This window comes from Peromyscus maniculatus, chromosome 6, assembly GCF_049852395.1.
Source record: "Peromyscus maniculatus bairdii isolate BWxNUB_F1_BW_parent chromosome 6, HU_Pman_BW_mat_3.1, whole genome shotgun sequence".
Taxonomy (NCBI): Eukaryota; Metazoa; Chordata; class Mammalia; order Rodentia; family Cricetidae; genus Peromyscus; species Peromyscus maniculatus.
The window spans coordinates 112884775-112908028 of record NC_134857.1 but is presented as its reverse complement, the minus strand read 5'-3'; the positions used below and the strand labels follow the sequence as shown (position 1 = coordinate 112908028).

At 40.1% G+C, this 23254-nt stretch overlaps 1 protein-coding gene across 3 annotated transcripts in view; it reads left to right on the top strand.

Moving 5' to 3' along the window:
• Positions 1-23254, top strand: part of Arhgef38 (Rho guanine nucleotide exchange factor 38) — a 114136-nt gene that overhangs the window by 6711 nt on the left and 84171 nt on the right. For all 3 annotated transcript variants that reach the window (XM_076575008.1, XM_076575007.1, XM_006970353.4), the window contains one exon: positions 22713-22900. In XM_076575008.1, the coding sequence (XP_076431123.1) occupies positions 22713-22900 (188 nt within the window). The remainder of the gene's footprint in view (positions 1-22712; positions 22901-23254) is intronic.

Here is a 23254-nt window from a genome sequence, read left to right as displayed (position 1 = left end):
GTGTTGGTTTCCTGGGGAAAGTGGGATTGTCATACTAATGCTGAATTTGAATGTATACTTGGTTAAAACCAGGCAAGAGTTAATTTCAGGTAAAGCCTGGAGTGTCCCTGACTGCCCACTCCTGACCAAATAGGTGGAGAGTCCTTGGAATCAAGGTTACTGACTGTTGGGCTGCCTTATTCTCCCTTGGAGACTGTATTTGGAACTTTGGAATTTTCTGTTGCACAGGCCTCAATATTGGCTGTAGGCTTGCTTTGGTCTGTTCCTATCTCATTTTCCTATGGGCAGACTTTGGCTGTGTGTACATTTAGGCCTGAGAGCTAGCTGACTATAGGAAATTTCTTGAGCTGATGAAACTGGAGTGTTTATATCACACATAGGATGCCCTTGGTAGATGGGAGACCTAATAGGGAAAGATTAAGTTTACAAGCTATAAGGCTAGGTAGGGGTGAGTGTGCCCCAGCACTGAGCCAAATTTTGGTGTGACACTCTAACAGATCAGAGAAATCTAAGCTTGAACTTGGATTTCTGATGGTTATGAAGGTAGCTTTGTCAGAGAGAGAGAGAGAGAGAAAGAGAGAGAGAGAGAGATCACTTTTCCTTTGACAGTTGACCAGCTCTGTTTATATAACTTTTAGATATGTAGGCATGGCAGAAACATTGTACCCTTGCACCAGGTAGCTGGAGAAGGGTGGGCATGAATGTGGGGTGGTGACTACCTTCTGGATGTGACCTTCCTTCTATGCAGGATCCTGCAGAGTAAGAGGGAAGTGAAATGGGGGGGGGGTTGGAGAGTGAGAGCCGTTACTCACCAGGGTGATGCCAGCAAGGGACTTCCACACACGGCCACCCAATCCCAAATCTTTGCAGTTCTGGCTTTGTAGTGGAAAAAACGTAAATGGTAAAACTTGGGGTTGAACGTAGGTACGTTCAATAATGTAAAACAGAATATATCCAGTTAAGTATCTTGCCAAATATTTTACTGGTACCAAGTTAAAGCCATTTGGTGCTTACTGCATGCCTTTTGTAATGTGGTTACAGTCTTTGTGACACAGCTGGACTGGCCAGTTTTTGCTTGGAAACATGCATTTTTTTTTCTTTCACGTGTCCTAGCCAGTGCTGCTGTTTTAAAAATAATTTTTATTGTTGCTGTTTTTCAGGGACTACAATTGCAAAGTTTTAGGCCAAGCAAGTTTTCCCTATAATAACAGGAGCATAGTGGTCTCTATTTTCTGCTTTATTGAACACCTTAAGGCTCCTCTTTACTTTTTATGCCTGTTATCTTTTATTTTCCTCTCTATAAAATGCATCATACATCTGAAAGGCCCTGTTCGGTAGCAAAGGTGGAGAAGACAACACAGTTACAAATTAAAAGTATGTAGTTAGCTGAACATGGTGGTGCGCCTTTAATCCCAGCACACAGGAGGCAGAGACAGGCAAGTCTCTATGAGTTCAATGCCAGGCTGCTCTATATAGCTGTTCTAGGGCATCCGGGGCTACAAAGAGAGACTTGTCACAAAGCAAAATAAAGCAAGCAAGCAAACAAAAATATGGAGCTGTAGTTCAGAAATTAGCAGTTCCGTGTATGGGTGGGTGATCCTGTAATAGAATTCTACAAAGTCAGCCTGAATCCTGAGCTGTAAATTTAAGTGCAGCAGGAAAATAGAATGTTGTGATTAAAAGCCTTTGTCCAAGGGTATCCGGAGCAATTTCTCTCTTGATTAGTGAATCAGAGAAGAGCAGTTCTGGGATACCTGCACTGAGGCCCTGGTAAATAATGTCTTGGACTGTCTGGCCTCCTCTGTGACTCAAGGAACCTGAAAGGCCACATCATCTCACTGCTGGTCTAAGTGTCTGCGCAAGAAATTGTTTTTTCCTGAATGCTTCTTGATGTTAGGTCTCCAATGTCGGTGCAGAAAAACAGCTGTCCCCAATTTCTGCTTCTGTGTTGGTTGTGAAATGGTTGATTGAAGACATTGTTTACCTCTCAGCTCTGGCCTGATTCTACTCAGGGAAAAACAGCAAGTCCCTTGAAGAATTAGGATGCATCTTCTCCCACCCAAGTGCAAGCAATTTACTATGCTCAGCAATCAGAAATGTAGAGTTAAATATATACCTGCTTCCTGGCTAGAAATTAGTCCTTTACTCAAGCTGAAAGTTTCCTTCCTCAAATTCATGGAGGTCTGGATCCTCCTCAGTGAAGTCTCTCCACCCTTCACAATCCTTCCCTGGAGGTCCCTGCCTGAAGTGGCAGAGAAAGGAGGAGCTTTTCTTCTACCCTCTCAGATTCTGTGTATGTGAAATGAATCCACAAAAGGTAGACTGACTGGGAGAAAAGCTACAGATTTTATTTGAAATCTATTTGTTTTATGTGACACAAAGTACTTTATAGAAAAAAGTAAAAAAAAAAAAAAAAAAGACAAAGAAACAGATGGACCTGAAGTTCTGTACTGTAGAAAAGCAGGATTAGGGGCGGGGCCACTGGCTTGAAATTGAGGAAGTAAGTGGGGTACTAAGTGGGGGGGGTGCTGTAGGTTTTTCAAGAAGGGCTGCTGTGCAGATTCATCTGGATGTCAGCGGTCCATCTCCAGTGTCAAGGAGCTCTACTCTTCCTGATCCAGCCAGGCCCTCTCCTCGTGGGAATTTATGCTTTGCTTTTAGAATAGAAGGAAGGGAAAGATGGAGCCCTTCCTGCGTCTGCCCTTCCCAGGCACCTTCCGCTCAGAATAATCAATACAGCAAATCGTGTGTGTGTGTGTGTGTGTGTGTGTGTGTGTGTGTGTGTGTGTGTGTGTGTCTGTATGTCTGTGTCTGTGTTTAAACAGACAAACTGTGTTCTTCACTCTTCTTATCCTAGTCTTTGGTAGCCATACCTGTTTTCTGTTTTCTTCTTAAGGGATTGACCAATCTTGACAATGTTTTGAAAAATGTTCAAAAGCACTTAGATGCTCTGTTTTACAAGGACATTTGCTGCCGTCTTTAAGCAAACCATGAGCAAGCATTTTCAAGGACTGTATTATTTTACACTTTAAAAAAATGTTTTACCTACATATAAATTTGGAAGATCTGCCAGCACAGTGGATAGCATCAGCACTTCCTAGAATAACTAGCATAGGCTGCTTTAAAAATATAACATGAATTATCAGAGCTCATCTAAGCTGCTGATCAGCACTAACCCTACAGTACATGGTTGGCTAAGGATGCTTAGTGGAAACGGCCAGAATGTCTACTCATGGTGCTCCTTCCCAAAGATTCCTTGTTAATTTTCTGTTTTCTATAGCAGTTGGCAATCAGTTCCAAACAGGGGCAAGTGCAAGGTCCTGGGTTCAGTCTTCAGCTCAAAAAAAAAATTAAACAAATCAAACATTCAACATTTAATATTTATAAAAGTATAAGTTCACATTATGCTTTAGCCTTTTAATTTTTAATACTTCTTCATATACACATCAAATAAGGATGTAAATTTAGATTTCATTTGGTGAAGGAATATTTGGGGAAAAATTAATATTCTCTGAAAAAGCAAAGTTTTACCACATTGTAGTTACAAGAAATAACTTTTACACATTTTATTTTATATGGTCTGGGGATTGAACCTAGGGCCAAGGTATACAAGGCAAATGCTCTACTCTGCGCTGTACCCACAGTCCACATTTGCTTTTTACTATGCAAAATATAAATTACACATCACTACATAAACCTTCATTAAAACTTGATTAATAGAATTTTTTGAATGAGGAAAACCTAATCACAAAAGTTCAAGTCCTTACAGCTTCTGCTGTATGTTCTAATGTTTAAATTAAAAACAATAAGAATTTATTTTAAAATATTCAAACTGTAGTTTGAGTTTTCTGTAGTTTTAGATTGTACTCAAATTTTATGACATCTAAAGACCTCATATTAGATGATGTTAGAGAATACAAGCTATGATATGTACACATTTATGTACATGTGTACTATATACATATATACTGATGCATGGATTGATGTTTGTAGGTGATGCTTAGAATCCACGGCCTATAATAAATGATTAAATGGAACTTAAAAAAATCAATTTCAGTTAATTGAAAGGAAAACAAATTCTGTTTTTTATTTATCTAAAAATCTATTCAAATGATAATTCAATGGATAATGAAAGGCTTGGGATCTAGTTCAGTGATAAAATGTTTGGGTAAGGTATGTATAGCCATGAGTTCAGTCCCCAGCACAACACAAAGAAATGGGAGGAGAGAGAGAGAGAGAGAGAGAGAGAGAGAGAGAGAGAGAGAGAGAGAGAGAATGAAGAAGAAAATGACATACCTCTATGTCTAATGCTTTGACAATAAAAAAAGGAAGAGTGGGGCCTCAAAATGCTGACTCTTCGGCATGACACTGACATTGCAATCATAAAAACACAGCAGCTGTGGTTGCCTGCACTGGGCTTGTACAGGAAAGGACCTGTCATCTGTCAAACATGGACTGGGGAGGGACTCACAGAGCTCTGCCTTTCTGAGCTCAACTTTTAGATACCAGTGGACCTTGGGGAGGGACAGTCAGTGTCTTCAGTTGGTACTATGGGTGAGCCCACCAATGGGCTCCAATGGGCAGTTCCAAACCCATCCTAAGACAGATGGTCCTGGTGAAACTCAGTGGCTGACAAAAAGAAGCACAAGGACTTGAGTGCAAAACTAGGACTTGTGTGGAATCGAGAGAATACAGAGGTGGGGAGGAGATGGGAAAGGAAGGGGGTGAAAATAACCAGAATGCACTGGACACTTGTATGAAAAGGCCAAAAACAAATTTAACAAAAAATTATAACTTTAAAAATGAGAGAATAAGAAATGATCCTCAGATGATTTTCTCACAGTTTATGCAAATAATTTTTAGAGTGACTTTAGGCTTTATAGGCAAAAAGGGAGGAAGGAGGGAAGGGAAGGAAGAAAGAAAAAGAAAAAGAAAGAAAGAAAAGAAAAGTTGGCATCAGTCGCTATGCCCATCACAGAAACCCTGATTTGCTTCTCTGGAAGTTTCTACTCTAAACTCTGCTTCTGCGTGGCCCTTCCGTGACCTCTCTCTCTGCAGTGGCAGGTGTGACCAGTTCCTGTTTACTTCCTTCACAGTGCTCCACCACTCACTCTCTGGCGTGCCATATTCCTCGCCAGTAATTGTCTTGCTGTTTCTCTTTCATAAGCAAAAGATGTTTCAAGAGACCAAGGTTTGTCCTTGTGCTTCGCTGCCTTGCGGCTGCTGCACAGAGTTCCCAGCAGCGCCACAGCTCACATTTGGGGATAGGTCGTTTTCAGTTGCAAGGTGAGGCGCCCTGCACCGTGGGACCTTAACAGCATCCTCATCCTCTATGCACTAGCTGCCAGAAGCTCTTCTTCATGCCTCTCTGTTAGGATAACCAAAACGGACACTAATGGTGCCCAAATATTTCCTTAGAGGACCTGAAAAATTGTCAAGTTAAGAGCCACTCACAGGCACAATGGGTATTCAGTAAATATTTTTCCAATAAATGAATATGTGGATAAAAATCAGTGTCCCATCCAATCAAAACTCTATACATTCCACAATAAGATACATATAAGGGGGAAAATGAATACAGGCAAGATTTACCAATCTGAGCTCTCACTCGACTCAGAACTTACAGCTTCAGTTTTCATTTGTTTTTGTTTTTGTTTTGTTTTTTTCCCATTTAGGAATTTAAATAAAGACATTTCCAGAAAGTGCCCACCCATTTAGCTCCTAATTATCCTGGCTGTGCTATGCTGATCTCTATTGGAGCCTCTAAATTCAAACCTACGGTACTTTGGTATTTTTCAAGCCTGTAAGTGATGCTTCATTCCTTTTAGAAAGCCACATTGCTATCTTTTTCAGCAATTAGCAGTCAGAGGAAATAAATCAGAAGCCGTGTGGGTGAGGATAAAGTATTTCCCTGTCCCAATAGTTGAGCTTTCAGATTTGGAGCAGTGGAGTTTCAGCTCCTCCATATTTTCACTGCATACCTCCCTGGCTTCCCTCCAAAACCTGCCTGACATGCAATTATTTTCAACCTATTTCACAGAAGGCTTGCTCCATTCATCTTTCTGTGGGTCAGATTTCCATTAGCTGATAAAAGATTTACCGTGTGAAAATTATGTCCATAGGGTTCAATACAAGCCTGAGCCAAGTGTTTTTTTTTGTTTATTTTGTTTTTGTTTTTTTGCGGGTGTGTGGCAAGAATGGGAAAGGGTATGAAATAAGACCTGGATTAAAGAACATTTGTAATCATATCTGGGGAGGTGGCGAGGCTCTAATGGGAATAAAGCTCCAGATTCAATAATGAGTAGGTGTTTGCTCTGTAGGGACAAAGAGAAATAGACTGATGCTGATGCTGATACTGATGGAGAAGATGATGGTCTGACCTCAGTTTCTGCCTCTGTCGCTTACATGACTTACTCTTTTTCTTTCTTTCTAAAAAAATGCATTTTTTAATGTGTATATGTGAGTACCTGTATATATGTACACTGCATATGTGCCAGGTGTCCAAGGTGGGCAGAAGAGAGCATTGGAGTCCCTGGAAATGGAGTTGCAGGTAGTTGTGATCTAGCTGATGTGTATGCTGGGAACCAGACCCTGGTCCTCTGTTGAAGAAGCCAATACTCTTAGCCACTGAGCCATCTCTCCAACTTGGACTTACATTTTCTAGGAATTAGTTTTGTTTTATAAGTAAAGCAGAGAGCTAGGTACAACGACCATCTTCTCTCCTCCTCATTATTTTTCTATTTTTCCTTGTTTGGTATTATGGTCACACTATCCAGCCAATCAACTCAGAAATCTAAGCTTTGGCTCCACCCCTCCTTTAGCCTGCATTGACTGAAGGTCCGTGATAATTTCTTCCTAAAAGAACCTAATTATGTCACTGCTTTCTCCAATGGTCTTCTATTGTTATGGTTTCCATATGAAGTGCCTATCAAAAAGGTATAACATTGAAGACTTGGTCCCCGGCTGATAGAACCAGTCACTAAGAGGTTCCTGGATCCTGAGCACTCTGACTTGACTGAGGAATTAACCCATTTATTGCATCATAATCTGATGCCATTATTAATACGAGGTGAGGCAAGCCTGATTGCTGGTGGGTGGGTCACGGTGTATCTTGTCCTTGGCTCTTTCTAGTCTCTCTCTCTCTCTGCTTCCTGGCTGCCCTGAGATGAGCATCCCCGCCCTACCATGCTCTTCTGCCATTGGCTTAGCCTACAGGCCCAGAAAGGATGCAATTGGCTAATTATGAACTGAGACAGACCGATAGCCATAAGAAATATTTCTTCTTAAGTTGTTTTCCTTGGGTATTTTGTCACAGAAACCAAAAACTAGTTAGCACTCACCATGCTTAAAAGTCTGAGTTTTTTTTTTTTTTTAAAGGATGCCTTTAGGATCTGTCCCATGACAGTCTCTGCAAACTTAGTATCTTCTCATGCCCACTAACATTTTACTTCCGTCATATGAAGCTGTTTTCCCATCTTGACCTTCAGTCAAGCTCTACAGATGCTACTCCTTTAGCTAATGGCATTTCTTCTCTCCTAGCTACCTCTAAAGAGCATGGCTTCCAGGCTGCGCTAGCCATTTTAGCCCAGGTCACAGTGTATGGTAATTATCATCTGTATACTGTTTTTTTTTTCTTTCTAGTTTTGGCTGTTGTTTTTAAATTGCAACATGATTGGTTTGCAGGATCATTCTAGAATCATTTTCCTCTTAATCTTTTTCATTTGTCTCATCCAAATTCTAATATAGCAGTAGCGGCTTGGCAACTTGACTTTAGAAAATTGTTTCAAAGCATTAAATCAGTTTTTATAGAAACACACATGTTCTACCACTCACATATTTTGCCAATTTATGTGTGTTTAGTTAAGTTAATGTAATTACAATAAAAAATGCAGCCATGCAGTCAGGTTTGCTGCGGTACGCAACTAATTTGTGGAAAATGTAAAAATTGATTATTAAGGGAAGTGCATAGATATCACTGTATGTTTTAGGGAGCAAAGGGAAAATGCTGGCTTACCCAGCAACTTTAATAATAACCCATCATTACCTCTAGATTACCCATTTCCTGACAGTAAGTGCTGATGCATTATTCATTACTACATATATAACAGAACCCACTCAAATCCAATAGATAATTTTAAATTGATCTTGAATGAGATACAAAATTTCTTTAACTCTCCAAACTAGAAAATTTATAAAATTATTAACTCCAAATTATGATACTTATTGATTTTATTTATCTCTGAATACCTTTGCTGTTATGATAAAATTATAAATTAGTTTGGGACTAGGTACTTTTGATATAATATCCTTCTGTTCTGCAATCAAGTAAGTGACTGTATGCTTTGTCTGATAAGTAACTGTTGAGAGCTATGCATGTCCCTGCCCTCTCTATTATCAGTGGACCAGAGGTGCTAATAACAGCAGCTATTATTATGTAACGGCATTGAACAAAACTTTAAGGTCAGAATATGAAGTTACTGCTTACAGCTTTTCTTTTTAAGGGTTAAGTGGCATAATTATGAACATAAAAGTCCATGATTATTTATTAGCAATCATTAATAATTTATACCAGCAAGAGACCCTAATCTAAATGAATAACCACCCAGAAGTCTAGGAGTAATGGTAAGCGCTACCTCAGCAGGGCAGCCTTCTTCCTGATTTGCGGCTAAACTTTCTTGAGAAGCAGAAGATTCTCCGTGAATTCTCAGAACCTTCTTAGCACTGTGATTGGGCCTTAAGATAGATGGGGATAATTGGGGTTTTAGAAGTCAGTCATTATTACACTATCGCAAATGACAAGTCAAGGCGAATTTCCATCTCATTTGGATTCGGTCTGAGCGATGATGTGCACACTAGGCCAGCTGTTAAACTGCCTAGGTAGTTCTGCTCTTCCCAGCTGCCAGGGAAATGTCCTGCTAGACCTTACAATCAGCGCCTTCTGTCCCTGGGCTATTTCCCAGGTGGAAGGAGGGGGAAGGGCCATCTAGGCCATTCAGAACCAATGACAAGTAATTCTTGGTAATACAAAGAACAAGTGGCTCTTTTTGTCAGACATGGGCAATGTGATTTCCATGCTCTATCTCACCTCCCACAAGTATCAGGCAGTGAGTAGTGGCTAAAAGGAAGGATTTGAAGCCAGATGAAAAGGCTCAGGTTCAAATCCTGGCCCCAGAACTTAAAACAGTGAGACATTGGACAAATTACTTAACCTCTGTGTGTTTCCTCTCTTTTCTGTTAAAAGGTAAGGAGGAAGCATGTCCATCCTGGAAGGCAGAGCTAGGAATTAAACTGATACCTCTTTATTACTGCTGTTGCCAGCTTTTCTTAGTTCTCTTCCAGAGAGGAGACAATTTAGTGACACCATATGGCTTGGCCGGTGGCATGTACCAGTGAGTGGCACTGCCAGCGCTGGCCTGTACCTATCTCTGCCCAGCAAAATCTTATTGCATATGCACAGTGTACCATGCCAGCAGCATTGCCAGTCAGGGGTTAGGGTGCGAGAGCTCCAGCTGCACAGCTCAGCACATCTGGTTAGAACCCCAGTTCCTCCACGTAATCTGTGAATCCTCGGAGAAATTCTACTTACATGTATATGCTGCTTCTTTATCGCTAAAATTGGCATAATATTCCATTTTTAGGTGTAAGGAAGATTAGAGATAATGAATGTTTACAAAGTTGGTCCTTAACAAATACTTGAAAAAAATTTTCTTTCTTTTCTTTTCTTTTCTTTTTTTTTTTTTTGAGACAGGGTCTCTTTGTGTAGCTTTGCACCTTTTCTGGAACTCACTCTGTAGCCCAGGCTGGCCTCAAACTCACAAAGATCTGCCTCCCTCTACCTGCCGAGTGCTTGAAAAAATTTCTTAATAAAAAAGAAACCCAAATACTTGAAAATTGTGTGCATTACAGACTTGCACACAATATTATGAAAATTATAACAGGGGTAACAATGTACAATGATTTAATAAAATAAAAGTAATTTGAGCTTGTTTTCATAAAGGTGTGGACATGCAATGGAATATTACTAAACCTTGATCCTCCTTTAGCAATTTGGTGATGTTTTGTGTTGAATGTCACCAAGAAGTCACACTCATCTTTACATTTTGTCAGGCTAAGATGGTGTGCATGACTCCTTTTACCCAGGATGCATGTGTTTGCGTTGGCAGGTGAGTATTAATCAATGTGGCTGTCGTTCTGACAGTACTGTCACAAGTCATTCCACTTGGACACCAAGAGAATGTTTTTATTACACACATTTCCTTGGAATAACATTTTTGTCAGGAAACTTGACGTAGCACACACAGTGTGTGATAGAAAGAAGCCAAGCTCAAGGCTGTCAGTCAAGTGTGCCACACACAAGGTGCAGTGGAACAGCCGAGATGCAAGAATGCAATTAACTATGAAGGTCGTTCTTCACCGGGGTGATACCTGGAACAAAGCTGTGTTCAGTTATATGGCTTACTCTGTTTAAACCTCATAGCTCCACTTTTATAAGCCTCCCTCTCCGTGTGGTGTTTAGAAATCCTAGAAGACATTATTTTTAAAGATTACAGTCTATTGTGTTTAAATCGCTGCATGCCAGACTTAACCGAGAATCATTTTGAATTTTGAAGCACAGCTTCTGACATTGAAAACTCCTCCTTTTCAATTACTATAATAAATGTTAAATTGTGAGGAAATTTTAATATATCCAGAAAACCTTGGATGCCTCTGTTCTTTCTATCTTATGATCTCATTATTCCCCTTGATTAAAAATAAATCCTGGCAATGTCTATATAAATTAACATCATAACCATTTTAAACATATAGTTCAATGATGTTCAATATATCCCTAATATGTATAACATCACCAGTACCCACTGCCAAAACCATTTTCATCCTGTGAAGGTGTAACTCTCTTTGGGAGGTAGGGTGACAAGATGACTCAGGGGTTAAGAGTACTTGCTCCTCCTCCAGAGGACCTGACTTTGGTTCCAGTGCTCATATCCAGTGGCATAGAACCTATGGAGAGCTCCAAGGGACCCAGTGCCCTTTCCTGTCCTCCATAGACACCTGCAAACATACCGCATACATACATACACAAAAAAATAAGTATTTTTAAAAAGTGCAAAGAGAACTCTTCACTGATCCTGGTAAGTATTCTTTTCTATTGTAACTTTGGCTTATAATTTCACATTTTATTTTCTGCATAAGTTAAAATCATTTAACTTTGAAGAATTATTGATTTGGGGGCACACAGTGCATAAAGGTAAAATTTTGTCAAATCAGCCACTGAAAGGGGTGTTGACATAGTCAATCATGAAAAAAATCAGAATAAAGCTGAGTTCTCTCACTTCAAAACTAATTGAAAGCATACCAGAAAGACAGGCATACAGATAATAAATACAGATAATAAAATAGACTAGAAAGACAGAAAATAACCTCTGACTCTTACACTCTTTCTCCCCATCTTCCATAGTGTGGGAAAAGAGGGTGTGATATAGATGTCCCAGTTAGGCCTGAGCACTCCACAGTTGCTGAACTTTGATCAGTTGTACATCACTGTGATATGCACCACTTACTACAAAAGGAAGATTCTAGGATGGGAACTGAGAGATGCACTCACCTATGCCAATAACACTGTTATTACAACCAGGCACAGTGGTGCATGTCTTTAAACCCACTTGGGAGGCAGAGGTAGGTTGATCTCTGTTGAGTTCCAGGACAGCTTGCTGAGTACATGGTGAGTTCCAGGGCATCCAGAGTTTTATAGTGAGGCCCTGTTTTCAAAAAAACAAAATAATGATAACAATGATGATGATGATGGTGACGATGATGATGATGGTGACGATGATGATGATGATGATCGCCATGAGGAGTCAGTTTAATCCTATGTCCCATTTATCAGAATAATAGTCGTCATCTCTCTCCTAGAGCCTATAACCTGTCTAGCCACAGGTTCTCGGCCATGATAACAGTGTCAGTTTGGGGGTTTCATTTTGTGGAACTGGCCTCAAACCCAGCTAGAAACTGGCGAGTCACTCCTGTGACATCTGTACTATTCTTGCACCAGTGCACGTGTCTTGATAGGCTGGTCGTGATTGTAGCTCCCATGGTTCACACAGATGGGTAAGATTACTGCACTGGCCAGTTTCATGTGTCAATGTGACAGAAGCTAGAGTAATCAGAGAGGATAGAGTCTCATTTGAGGGAATTCCTCCATAAGATCCAGCTGTAAGACATTTCCTCAGTTAGTGATCACTGGGGGAGGGCCCAGCCCATGGTGGGTGGTGCCACCTCTGGTCTGGTGGTCCTGGGTTCTATAAGAAAGAGGCTGAGCAAGCCAGTAAGTAGCACCCCTTCCTGGCCTCTGCATGAGCTCATGCCTCTGGGTTCCAGCCCTGCTTGAGTTTCTGTCCTGACTTCCTCCAATGAATGACTATGATCTGGAAGTGTAAGCCAAATAAACCCCTTCCTCCCCAACTTGTTTTTTTGGTCGTGGTATTTTGTCACAGCAATGCAAACCCCAACTAAGACAATTCCCCATAGAGATAAGGAAATTAGAAAGAGACCATGGGGGTGTCTTTCAAGGGAGGGGAGATAGAATGCAGTGGCAGAGAGGGCGAAGGGGGAATAATGGAAAAGGATGGGTTAAATAGAGTGAGGGTGTGAAGTCAACATAGAAGAGGGAATATGGGAAAGATGGAGAGGTAACTAAGACTAGAGTTATAATGTATAATTTGAATGTATAATTAGCACTTCTCAGCATTTAAATGGAGTCACCCTATCATGGAGCAACAATCTCCTACTAAACCTCTAATAAAGCCCAGTGCCAGGAACGGGTTACTTCTTTTGAAGATGTTGTCCAGTGGGGTCCTGCTGATGCCCAAATGTCACAGACTATCACCATTGCTCTTGGTAATCCTTTAGATTTAGACCGTGATAAGACCATATTGCTGAAGAGGCCACATACTTGAACCATAGGACATGGAGAAACATGGAGACCATCCCTACTGGCTGGCTTTTATAGTACTGGAAGAGGCTATGCACACCACCAAAGAAATGTGATCATGTTACCGTTTAGAGTAGTACGTACATGTGTTTGTGTGCGTAGTATATGCTCATGTGTGTGTGCTTACCTGTGATATGTATGTCAAGGCCACAGGCTGATGTCAGGAAACTCCTCTACCCTCATATTTTTTACTGTTGAGACTGGATTTAATCATTGAAATTTCACTGCCCCTGCCTCCAGAGGGCTGGGATTAAAGGTGTACACCACCAAACCCAGTTCTCCACCTTATTTTTTAATAGAATTTATTTATTTATGCATGCATGCATATGACTGTTGTGCCTGAATGTATGTATATATACCACAGGAATTCCTGGTATCAATGGGGAACTAGAAGAAGGCATTAGATCATCTGGAACCAGAGTCACAGATGGTTGTGAGCTGCCATGTGGGTGCTGGGAATCGAACCTGCGTCCAAGAGCAATCCTCTATCTCTCCAGTCCCTCAATTACACTTTGAAATGCATTTCTCTAAATATTTCTAGCTTCCTACTCTACTTTCATTTGGGGATTCATCTTTACTTAAGTGAAATTCTTATTATTGGAATATTTTCAGAGAGAATACAAAGGTAGCTACTGTCCAAATTCCCTTATGTTTGAAAACAGGTGGTCTTGTACCCTAAAATATAAACTTCAAGGGGCCAAGATAAAATCGTTTTCCCTCTGAATTATCTATCCAAGATGCTCCTAGAAGCACTTCTTTATCCTTAGAGTTTTGGCAGTTTCTCCATAATATGTTTCAGCATGTCACTTTCTTGCACTGTGTTGCTCTATGGATAAAAAAATAATATTTTAGGATGAGAAAATGTTGTCATTTTATTATTTCTCTAGCTGTTTCCTGTTTTTGAGAACTCACTATGTAAACCAGGCTGGCCTTGAATTTACAGAGATGTACCTGCCTCTACTTCCAGAGTGTTGGGATTAAAGGTGCACACACCATCACCCTAGGCCCTTTCTTAGCCTCTGTGCACACTAGTTATGTCAACTTGATACAAGCTAGAGTCATTTGAAAGGAGGGAGCTTCATTTGAGAAAATGCATCCATAAGATCGGGCTATGGGCAAGCCTGTAGAGCATTTTCTTAGTGATTCATGTGAGAGAGGCAAGCCCATTGTGGATAGTGCCATCCCTGGGCTAGGTCCTAGGTTCTATAAGATAGCAGGCTGAGCAAGCCATGGGGAGCAATCCAGTAAGCAACATCCCTCCATGGCCTCTACATCAGCTCTTGCCTCCAGGTTCTCCCCTGCTTGGGTTCTTGTCCTGATTTCCTTTGATGATGAACTGTTATGTGGAAGCATAAGCCAAAAATAAGCTCTTTCCTCCCTAAGTTGCTATTGTCATGGTGTTTCATCACAGCGATAGAAACCCTGACCAAGAGCTTCTTGTTTCTCTCCTCCTGTTCATGTTCCTTCTCCCTTCTGATTCCTTTCTCATTTCAATATTCCCCATGAAAGCATTTGCTCTGTCAGGGAAAATCTCTCAGATTTCCTTTAATGAGGATATTTGTTGATAAAATAAATGTTTATTGGTTTTTTCATCCTTGAGAGACTCCTGCTAAGCACAATTCTAGGGCAGTAATTCTTTTCTCTTGACCCCTCGAAGGCATTTTCCTCTTTCCTATCATTCCCTCGTGGATTCCATTGTTATTTCTTTGCAGGTCTTTTCTTCTTCAGTACTTTTAAGATTCTCTATTTTTATTTTATTAAAACTCAAAGTTTTATTTCTAAATATGGTGCATTGATCTTGTTTACAATAGTTGGCTCTGAGAAATAGTGTCTTTCAGGGAATAAAGCTAAAATTCCCTCCCTCTCTGGCCATCAATTGCCTGTGGCTACCCAGGTAGTGGTGGGACTTCATGAGCCCCTCCCCTCAGATTTCATCTGGCTCAATCTTGAATAGGTCTTGTGCACATAGTCATGGCCACTGTGAGTTCATGTGTGCAACAGGACTGCCATGTCCTGCAAATAATGTTTCACTCCCAATGCCCACTCCCTCTGGCTCTTACAACCTTTCTGTCCCCTGTTCTCTGATGATCCCAGAGCCTTGGGGGCAAACAGTGTGATATAGATGTCCAGCTCAGTGCTAAGCTCTCTACTGTCTCTTATTCTCTGTATGTTGACCAGTGTGGCTCGCTGCAAAAGAACTTTTCTGGTGACAGTTGAGAGATGCACCACTCTAGCTGCATGGTGAGGGGGAGGCCCCCTTGCATCTTTTCTTACACATTAATTTAAGTATTTTCAGCATGTTTTGCTTTAAGAACACTATACATGTTTTGGTAAGCAAGATTTTCCTTGTCTTTAGAAGTAACATGTATTTACTCTTTAAAATGACAATGTCTTGCCCATAGTTAATTACATTTATTATTAGTGTGTGATATGTGTGTACCTCTGTGTGTGTGTGTGTGTGTGTGTGTGTGTGTGTGTGGTGTATGATGTATGTGTAGGTGTGTGCACCAAAGAGTGTACTTGAAAGTTGGAGAACAACTCTTTCCACTTCTACATACTTTCTGAGAATGAAACTCAGGTCATTAAACTACAAGATGAGACTTTTTACCCACTGAGCCATCCTCTGGCCCATATTTTAATTTTTTTCTATCATAATTAGTAAATTGGGAGTTTTAATAGTAATTCCAAAGCATATTAGCCATTAAGTTTTGCTAATTTCTACCTTAATTTCATTGAAGTTGTGGTTCTTATTTACCAGTTCTTTGAAACGTTATGAATTAGAGTATGGCACACTTTCAGAAAGGTTACATGAGGCCTTGGGAAGAAGCCGTATCTCTGAGTGCCTGTTGGAAATATTTTCTTCTCTGGCAGGCCTACTGGGTACCGCACTGTGTTCTCAATGCTACAGATCATGGCTGGGGTGGTTTGTCTAATTCTGCACACCGTTTTCAAGTGTTTTGCTTCATGTGTTGTGATGTCGTGTCATGTTGTGGTGTCATGTCATGTTGTGATGTCATATTGTGTTGTGATGTTGTGTTCTGTTGTGATGTCATATTGTGTTTTGATGTTCACATGGAGCTTGGATTTTCCTGTCTTCCCAATAAACAGCACATGTTAATGTCATGCTGTGCCTATTCTCATTTTACCCTGCAGTCTGTTTAGTCCAATACAGAAATAGCCACATTGTTTGTCTCCCAACCGCTGTTTGCACAGCATTTACAAAGTAAGTTCACGTCTGCAAAGTAAGTTTTCCCATGTGCTTGGTTCTCTTGTGTGGACAGCATACAGATTTCTAAACACTCGGTTGGTTGCTGGCTATTGATTTCTCGTGACTGGAGTGACTACCCTATACTTGTTCCTGACTGTCTGTTTTTTCTCCTCCTATGGATTGCTTGTTTCCCCTCTCATTCCATTTTGTCTCCATGGGTTTTGAAATGTCACATATTTGAGTGGTTGGCCTCAGTGTTTTAATGTATATGCTTAACTTCAAAACATTTAAATGTATTAATGCCCTTGTCTTATACTACATATGCATGCTTAAAACCCTTTCAAGACACCACAGTCTCTCCAATGCTATCCTTTCCTGCAGTTCTCTTATCTCTTTTCCTGGCCACTGACCTTCCTCAACCTAAATGAAGTTTACCCATTTGGGCCTCAGCTTCCCGCTAACCGGTTTCTCCACTAAAAACCACTTACCTGTGTTTCCAGTCCTTCAAATGCTTGCTTAACAGTCAACCCTCCTTGGTCTCTTATTTGAAATCATCATGGAGTTTGGGCTCTCACTAGCACCCTCCTTGCTTCATCTCCCCCATATCACTCATCACCTTTGAGGATCTGAAATGGCACATTGCACCTCTGTGTGTTCCTCCCCCACTAGAAGTGGAGTGGTGTGAGAAAAGAGACTCGTTATTTGATGTTTAAAAATAGCTGGATCCTAGTTCCCAGGACAGTTTTAGGGCATAATAATTAATTGTTAAACATTCGATAAGCTCAGATCCAAAACTCATAAACGGGACACTCAGAGTTCTATCAGAGGAAACTTTCTGTCCTCATCCAGAGCAAAGGCTGGGGAAGGACTGTGATATTAATGTGCTTCTTCTGAAGCACTTTTGACAGTTTCATGTCTACTCTTCTCCTGGGTGTGTTCCCGCTTTCTGGTCTTGATTTAAAATGTGCTCTAGATATAAGTATTTTAATCTAGTTAGACTTCAGCTCTCTCTCTCTCTCTCTCTCTCTCTCTCTCTCTCTCTCTCTCTCTCTCTTCTCTCTCTCTCTCTCTCTCACACACACACACACACACACACAAGAATAAAGATTAGATAATAGGCAATAAATGTGGTGATGCCACTATCCGACTGTTGAAACAGTACGCATATATTTCAAAAGAGGCTCCCACTACATACATATAAGGCACAATAGGGGCCCACGAGGTGGCTCCCCAGGTAAAGGGCTTGCTACAAAAGTGTGATGACCTGAGTTTTACCCCCGGAACCCAAGGAAAGGAAAGAAAACAATTCCACAAAGTTATCTTCTCCATAAGTACATACCCCCTACACACACAATAATAGTAATAAATAAAAGTTAAAACTATTTTTAAAGAAAATTGTTTTAAAAATAAAGTTCACTCTAAAAGTGCAAAAGTTGCAGAAGATGCGTGTGAGCCTACTACTGTTGAAAATAAAATAAATGAACTATGATAATCATATGTCTGTCCATGCATGAAAATATTTTATGAGAGGTTATACACTAAACTATAAAACAGTTATTAATCCAGTGAAAACCTTATTACAACTACAAAAGAGAACACAGCTAATCATAACAACCATTTACCTGGCATTTGCTGTAAATATGTTACACTTTGCAAATGTTTAATGAACATAAATTATTTTCATTCCCAAAACTTCTAATGTTTCCTATCATTATCCTAACTTATGGATGAGGAATTTTACCTATAAAGTGTTAAAGAGTTTGCTGAAGATGACAGCTCTAATAAATGGTTGAGTCAAAGTTTAAATCCACATTTCCTGGCTCTGAAGTCTATATACTTACCTTTGACAATAGTTATAAATATATATTACTTTACAGTTTGAAAAAAAAAATCACTTGTTAAGTCTACCCCCAGAGAGCAGTAGAAGCAGCAATATTAGAGCAACCAACACATCACTAATTATATGTAGACTAATTCTATGTAGAACCTGGCTACCAGTGAAGGAAGCCTTTGCTTCCCCATCCTGCAACCTCCCTCACCATTGGACAACTTTTCATATCCTTTGTATCCATAAAGGACCAGGGTCTTCCTCATGCATGTGCCCTCCCCAGTGAGTTCTCAGGCTTCTAAAGTCCATCTCAGTCCTCACACAGACTTCCAGATTTATTTTCCTTCTTCTCTCCCATCTAATCTGTCCATGTTAGGAACAAACCTTTTTCTGGACTAGTTGTCAATCATAAAACAGTGAGATAACTATTTGCCCTGGGGTGATGAAAAGCTGAATCATATATTTTTGGATATGGGATGCATTATGTCCCAATAAAACTGATCACAAATTGAAGATATGAAAAGGAGAATTCAAATAATGAGGAGAACATTGAAGCTGAATTTAGACTGTTTCACAGGCATTTCAAATTCTCATGTTATCTTATATTTGGCCAAAAGACCCTAACAGCAAGTGTCCTGTACACTAAAGTGTGGCTGTTTCATGCCATGTGCTGAGTGCTGCACAGGAAGTGAAGCACAGAACGGAGCATGTTTATGCTTTCACATGTTACTAACACCAGAGATTTAAATGAGAACCAGTATGAGCACTATAGAATAAAGAATCCCATGGCTTCCTGGCCTAGGGACACTTATCATCTGCATTTCTTTAAAGATCTCAGATCTCTGTGGACGATCTGCCTGTGGGAAAGCTTAACATTTGTGTTGTGTTAAGGATCCCAAGGCTCTTCCACATAAGCTGCTCCCTGAATTCTGTCTTTTCCACAGTGCCCTGGCTGCTGTCTTCATCTTTGACTGTGAATGCTCGCAAAGGCAAAGTTTTATAATTAAATTTGACTAAAAATGGTTCAGATTCATCACCAGAGCTCCAAGAAGAATGTTTGCAGATGACAGAGGTGGAGAATGGCGGAAAGAGTTACCACACATTCCCCCTTTAACACTCAAGGGTATTGTTATTTTTGGTTATAAGAATGTAAATGTTCTTTTAGTCTCGGCTGCATGTTGATTTTACAGCTGCCTGCTGACTGTGATGGTCGCTGTTGGCTGGGCTGGGCTACAAATATGTTTCTGTGTAAAACATGGTGTAAATCAAATGCACAAAAAAGTTTTAGAGGCGAGAAGGAGCTTGTTAAAACAAAGCTTGGTGTCCACAGTGCATTGTGTGGAGAGGTTGTTAGTTTAAGAATGCAAGCAAACATCAAAATGTTTGGAGATCTGACCATAAAATGATGCAAGGTGAGTCTTTGTTCCTGTCATAAACTTGAGTCATAAGAGCAAACAAAGATATCTAGAAGGTTGCTCAACTCTGAATTCTTTTTTTTTTTTTTTTTTTTTTGAGAAGCTTTTTGCTGCTGAGAAACGCTTTTGAAACTGGATCTCTTGACCAACATCTTATATCAACCAAAAGACCCGCAGGGTTCACAGCTGTGACTGAGCTGCTATGTAGCACTAGAAAAAAAAACTATGTCATTTTGAATTTTTAAAAAACCTGTTGTAGTATGTCTTAAAGTACAGTAACTGGAACAGGTGGGGAAGAGGTGGACATGGAATTGAGGACTGGAATTTAGAACTGGAAGGAATCTAGGGACATGTGTTAGGGATATTTCCTTGACGAAGATAGATAAAGGTCCTTGTTAGGTTCTTAGATTGTTTTTGTAACATTTGTTTGTCTAGTTTTCAAGACAAGGTTAAGTAAGTGGACTCAGGGTTAGGGTTAGGGTTGGCTATGAGCTCTCTGCTCACAGCCATTGTTGATTGGACTTTGGCCTTTTGGGGGCCTGCCACCCAGCTCCCAAATAAATCACACATGGAGGCTTATTCTTAATTATAAATGCACGGCTTTAGTTTGGCTTGTTTCTTGCCAACTTTCTTTAATTTATCCTGTCTACCTTTTGCCTCTGGGCTCTTCCTGTTCTCTTCTGTAAATCTTATTCTTACTCTGTGGCTTGCTGTGTGGCTGAGTGGCTGGCCCCTAGTCCTCCTTATTCTCTGGCTACTTCTTCCTTTCTTCCAGATTTCTCCTTCTAAATATTGTCTCTGCCTGCCAGCCCCACCTATCCTTTCTCCTGCCTGGCTATTGGCCATTGAGTTCTTTATTAGCCCATCAGGTGTTTTGGACAGGCACAGTAATACAGCTTCACAGTTAAGCAAATGCAACATAAACAAAAGTAACACACCTTAAAATAATATTCTACACTCTGTTAGAGACATGATTTTCTGTGCTATATTTCATATATCCCTGAAGTAAAGACTCCTTACATGTTGTCAGTCTCTCTCTACCCTGTCTCACAGCCCCCATCAAGTCATTTCTCTATATATGTGATTTAAATGATATTGTATACCTTTAAGTATATATAATATTTTTTTTAAAAAAAAACTTTAAAACTACTTCCCTGTCTTTGTTGTTCCTGCTACTACTACTGTCATTTGAATGCTTGTTTAACATGTACATCCCCTGGGTTTGATCCATAGGATTGCATAAATTTAAAAATTAGACATGGTGGTATATACTGTAATTCCAGCACATAGCAGGCAGAGGCAGGAAGACCAAAAGTTTAAGGTCATCCTCAGCTGCTTAGAGAATTCAAGTTCACCCCAACCTCAAAACAAAATCACAACAATAAAAATTCTTAAAGGTTCTCAATAGCTGTGTACATGGATGCTCACTGCTGTATCTTCCCAGACAAAGGGACCTTCTTTCACATCACATAGAACTAATAGTAACGGCACTGGATATAACTTGTCCTTTTAATTTGGGGGCTCTGAAATACAGGATTATGCCACTGTCTATTAAAAACTGTACTAATTAACAATCATACCCCAAATTCCCTTAAAAAATAAAAATATGAAGACTGCAGAACACTCCCACCCCCCACATTCATTCTCCTTATATAGATTCCGTCTGTTGATACAGCCCCTGGGGATCATTTCTTTAACATGGAATGGTCTAAGCTTGTAAAATCACATGTTTTTATGTCACTTGTCAAAGCCATGGTCTTTCCTAATGGCAGAAGGATTGATGCCAGCTCTGGTACAATCTGATGTTGGAGTTTCCTTTACAACATTCTCCAGAAATGTTTGGTTATGCACTTTTCTAGATTGCAAGAGTTAGTCAAGCAGGAAGAGAAGGCTCTTTGCTTTTTAAAGTGTCTACTCACCTTCTTGGGCAAGCCTCTTTATAACAGACCATTGATTCCTCTCCTGAACCCTCCTCCAGTAGCCCATTAGATCCGTTTCCAGGGCCAACCAGGTAAAGAGCTCTGTTTGTTTCCACTTGTACATATTGTGGTTTGTACCTTTTTATTTTCTGTAGAGTTTTCAAGATCCTTTTGCAAAGTTTATTTTATTTATTTTTATTTTTTATTTTTTTTGGTTTTTCGAGACAGGGTTTCTCTGGGTAGCTTTGCGCCTTTCCTGGGACTCACTTGGTAGCCCAGGCTGGCCTCGAACTCACAGAGATCCGCCTGCCTCTGCCTCCCGAGTGCTGGGATTAAAGGCGTGCGCCACCACCACCCGGCGCAAAGTTTATTTTATTAACATTGAAGATTTCTCACATATCAGTTACAAGAATAATATTAATCTTAAATGAAATAAAATTATGTGGATACACATACACACACGCATGAGAGAGAGAGAGAGAGAGAGAGAGAGAGAGAGAGAGAGAGAGAGAGAGAGAGAGAGAGAGAACCCTGGTCTCTCTCTTGATTTCAGTCCTGGTCTGAACTTATGTTGGACAGTTAGTTTGTAGCTTCCAGAGTTTCACATTGTTGTGAGAAGTGTTCCTTGATGATTTTAACTTTCTTGCCTTAATACCCCATACAAATACTTGGCAGCATATGAGACATACCATTTATTTCAACCTCTCAATACCATGACTTCAAAAAAAAAAAAACAGTTTGGTCCAATAATTAAGAAATAACAAGATTTACACAATATCAAAGATAATCCATGAGAAATTGTAGTTGAAATTCAATTAAAAAATTGAAATTTTTTAATCCCCCACTGTCTCACTGTTCATGGGTTCTGATTATGAATGAAAAGAAAAAAAAAACCAATCACATTCAATTAATTTTCATTCCATTGAGTATTACTGACTTTTTAGTTTTAGTAATATGGACAAAAAGAATGGGGAGGCATTTTGCTTCTTAATTAAAATGTTCCTCATTTTCAAAAGCAGACATGTTCAGAAGTTCTGAGTTGAGTTTTTATACATTCTATCTCCAAACTGAAGGTAAACTTTGTAGACTGAGATTCTAGCAACAGGATGTGTCAGAAGCCATGACATTTGAAGAGCATTTCATAACATTGTAGAAGCAGTTCTCTCTTGTCTTCATCTTGTTTATGATTTTATAGGATGCCTATCTAGTGGGGAACTAACATAGGACTTCCCAGGATCCACAGTAAAGATCGCTAAGCCTTTTGCTTGCCTAACAACAACCCTGCGCTGTATGTATGTTTTGGAGGAAAAAGAAACCTCGGCAGATCATCTCACTTGAACATGTTGTTTAACAGAAAAGATGACGCCACAGACTGAGTGCTCCTCAGCTGAGACCCAAACCCCTGAGGAAGAGCAACAGATGAAAAGGATGTCGGCAAAGCGGGCGAAAATCATCGGGGAACTGATACAGACGGAGAGGGATTACGTCACGGATCTGGAGCTGTGCGTCAAAGAAGTGGTCCAGCCGCTGAGAAACAAACAGGTGAATCCAAGTTGGAGATTGCTCTTCTTTTCCTAGTATTTTCTCTCATATTCTAAACAGATACAGCAGCACTATGAAGTCTAAGCACCGGATATCGTTAGGGTAGTGGGTGTATCTTTCTAAGGGTTTCTAGCCCTAAATTCAGAGAATTCATCGTGTCCTAATTTGGGTATCGAGGAGGGGAAGTGCTGTCTCCCTATTTACCAGAGGAAACAATATTCACAAACTGATAAGAAGGAAATTCAGGGTTTTTTTTTTCCACCGTGAAATTTCTGTGTTCTTCCTTGAATTTTCCCTGAAATAGGTAACACATTGGAGGAATGGGCTTTCAGCAGTCTTGGGTACAAGATATTT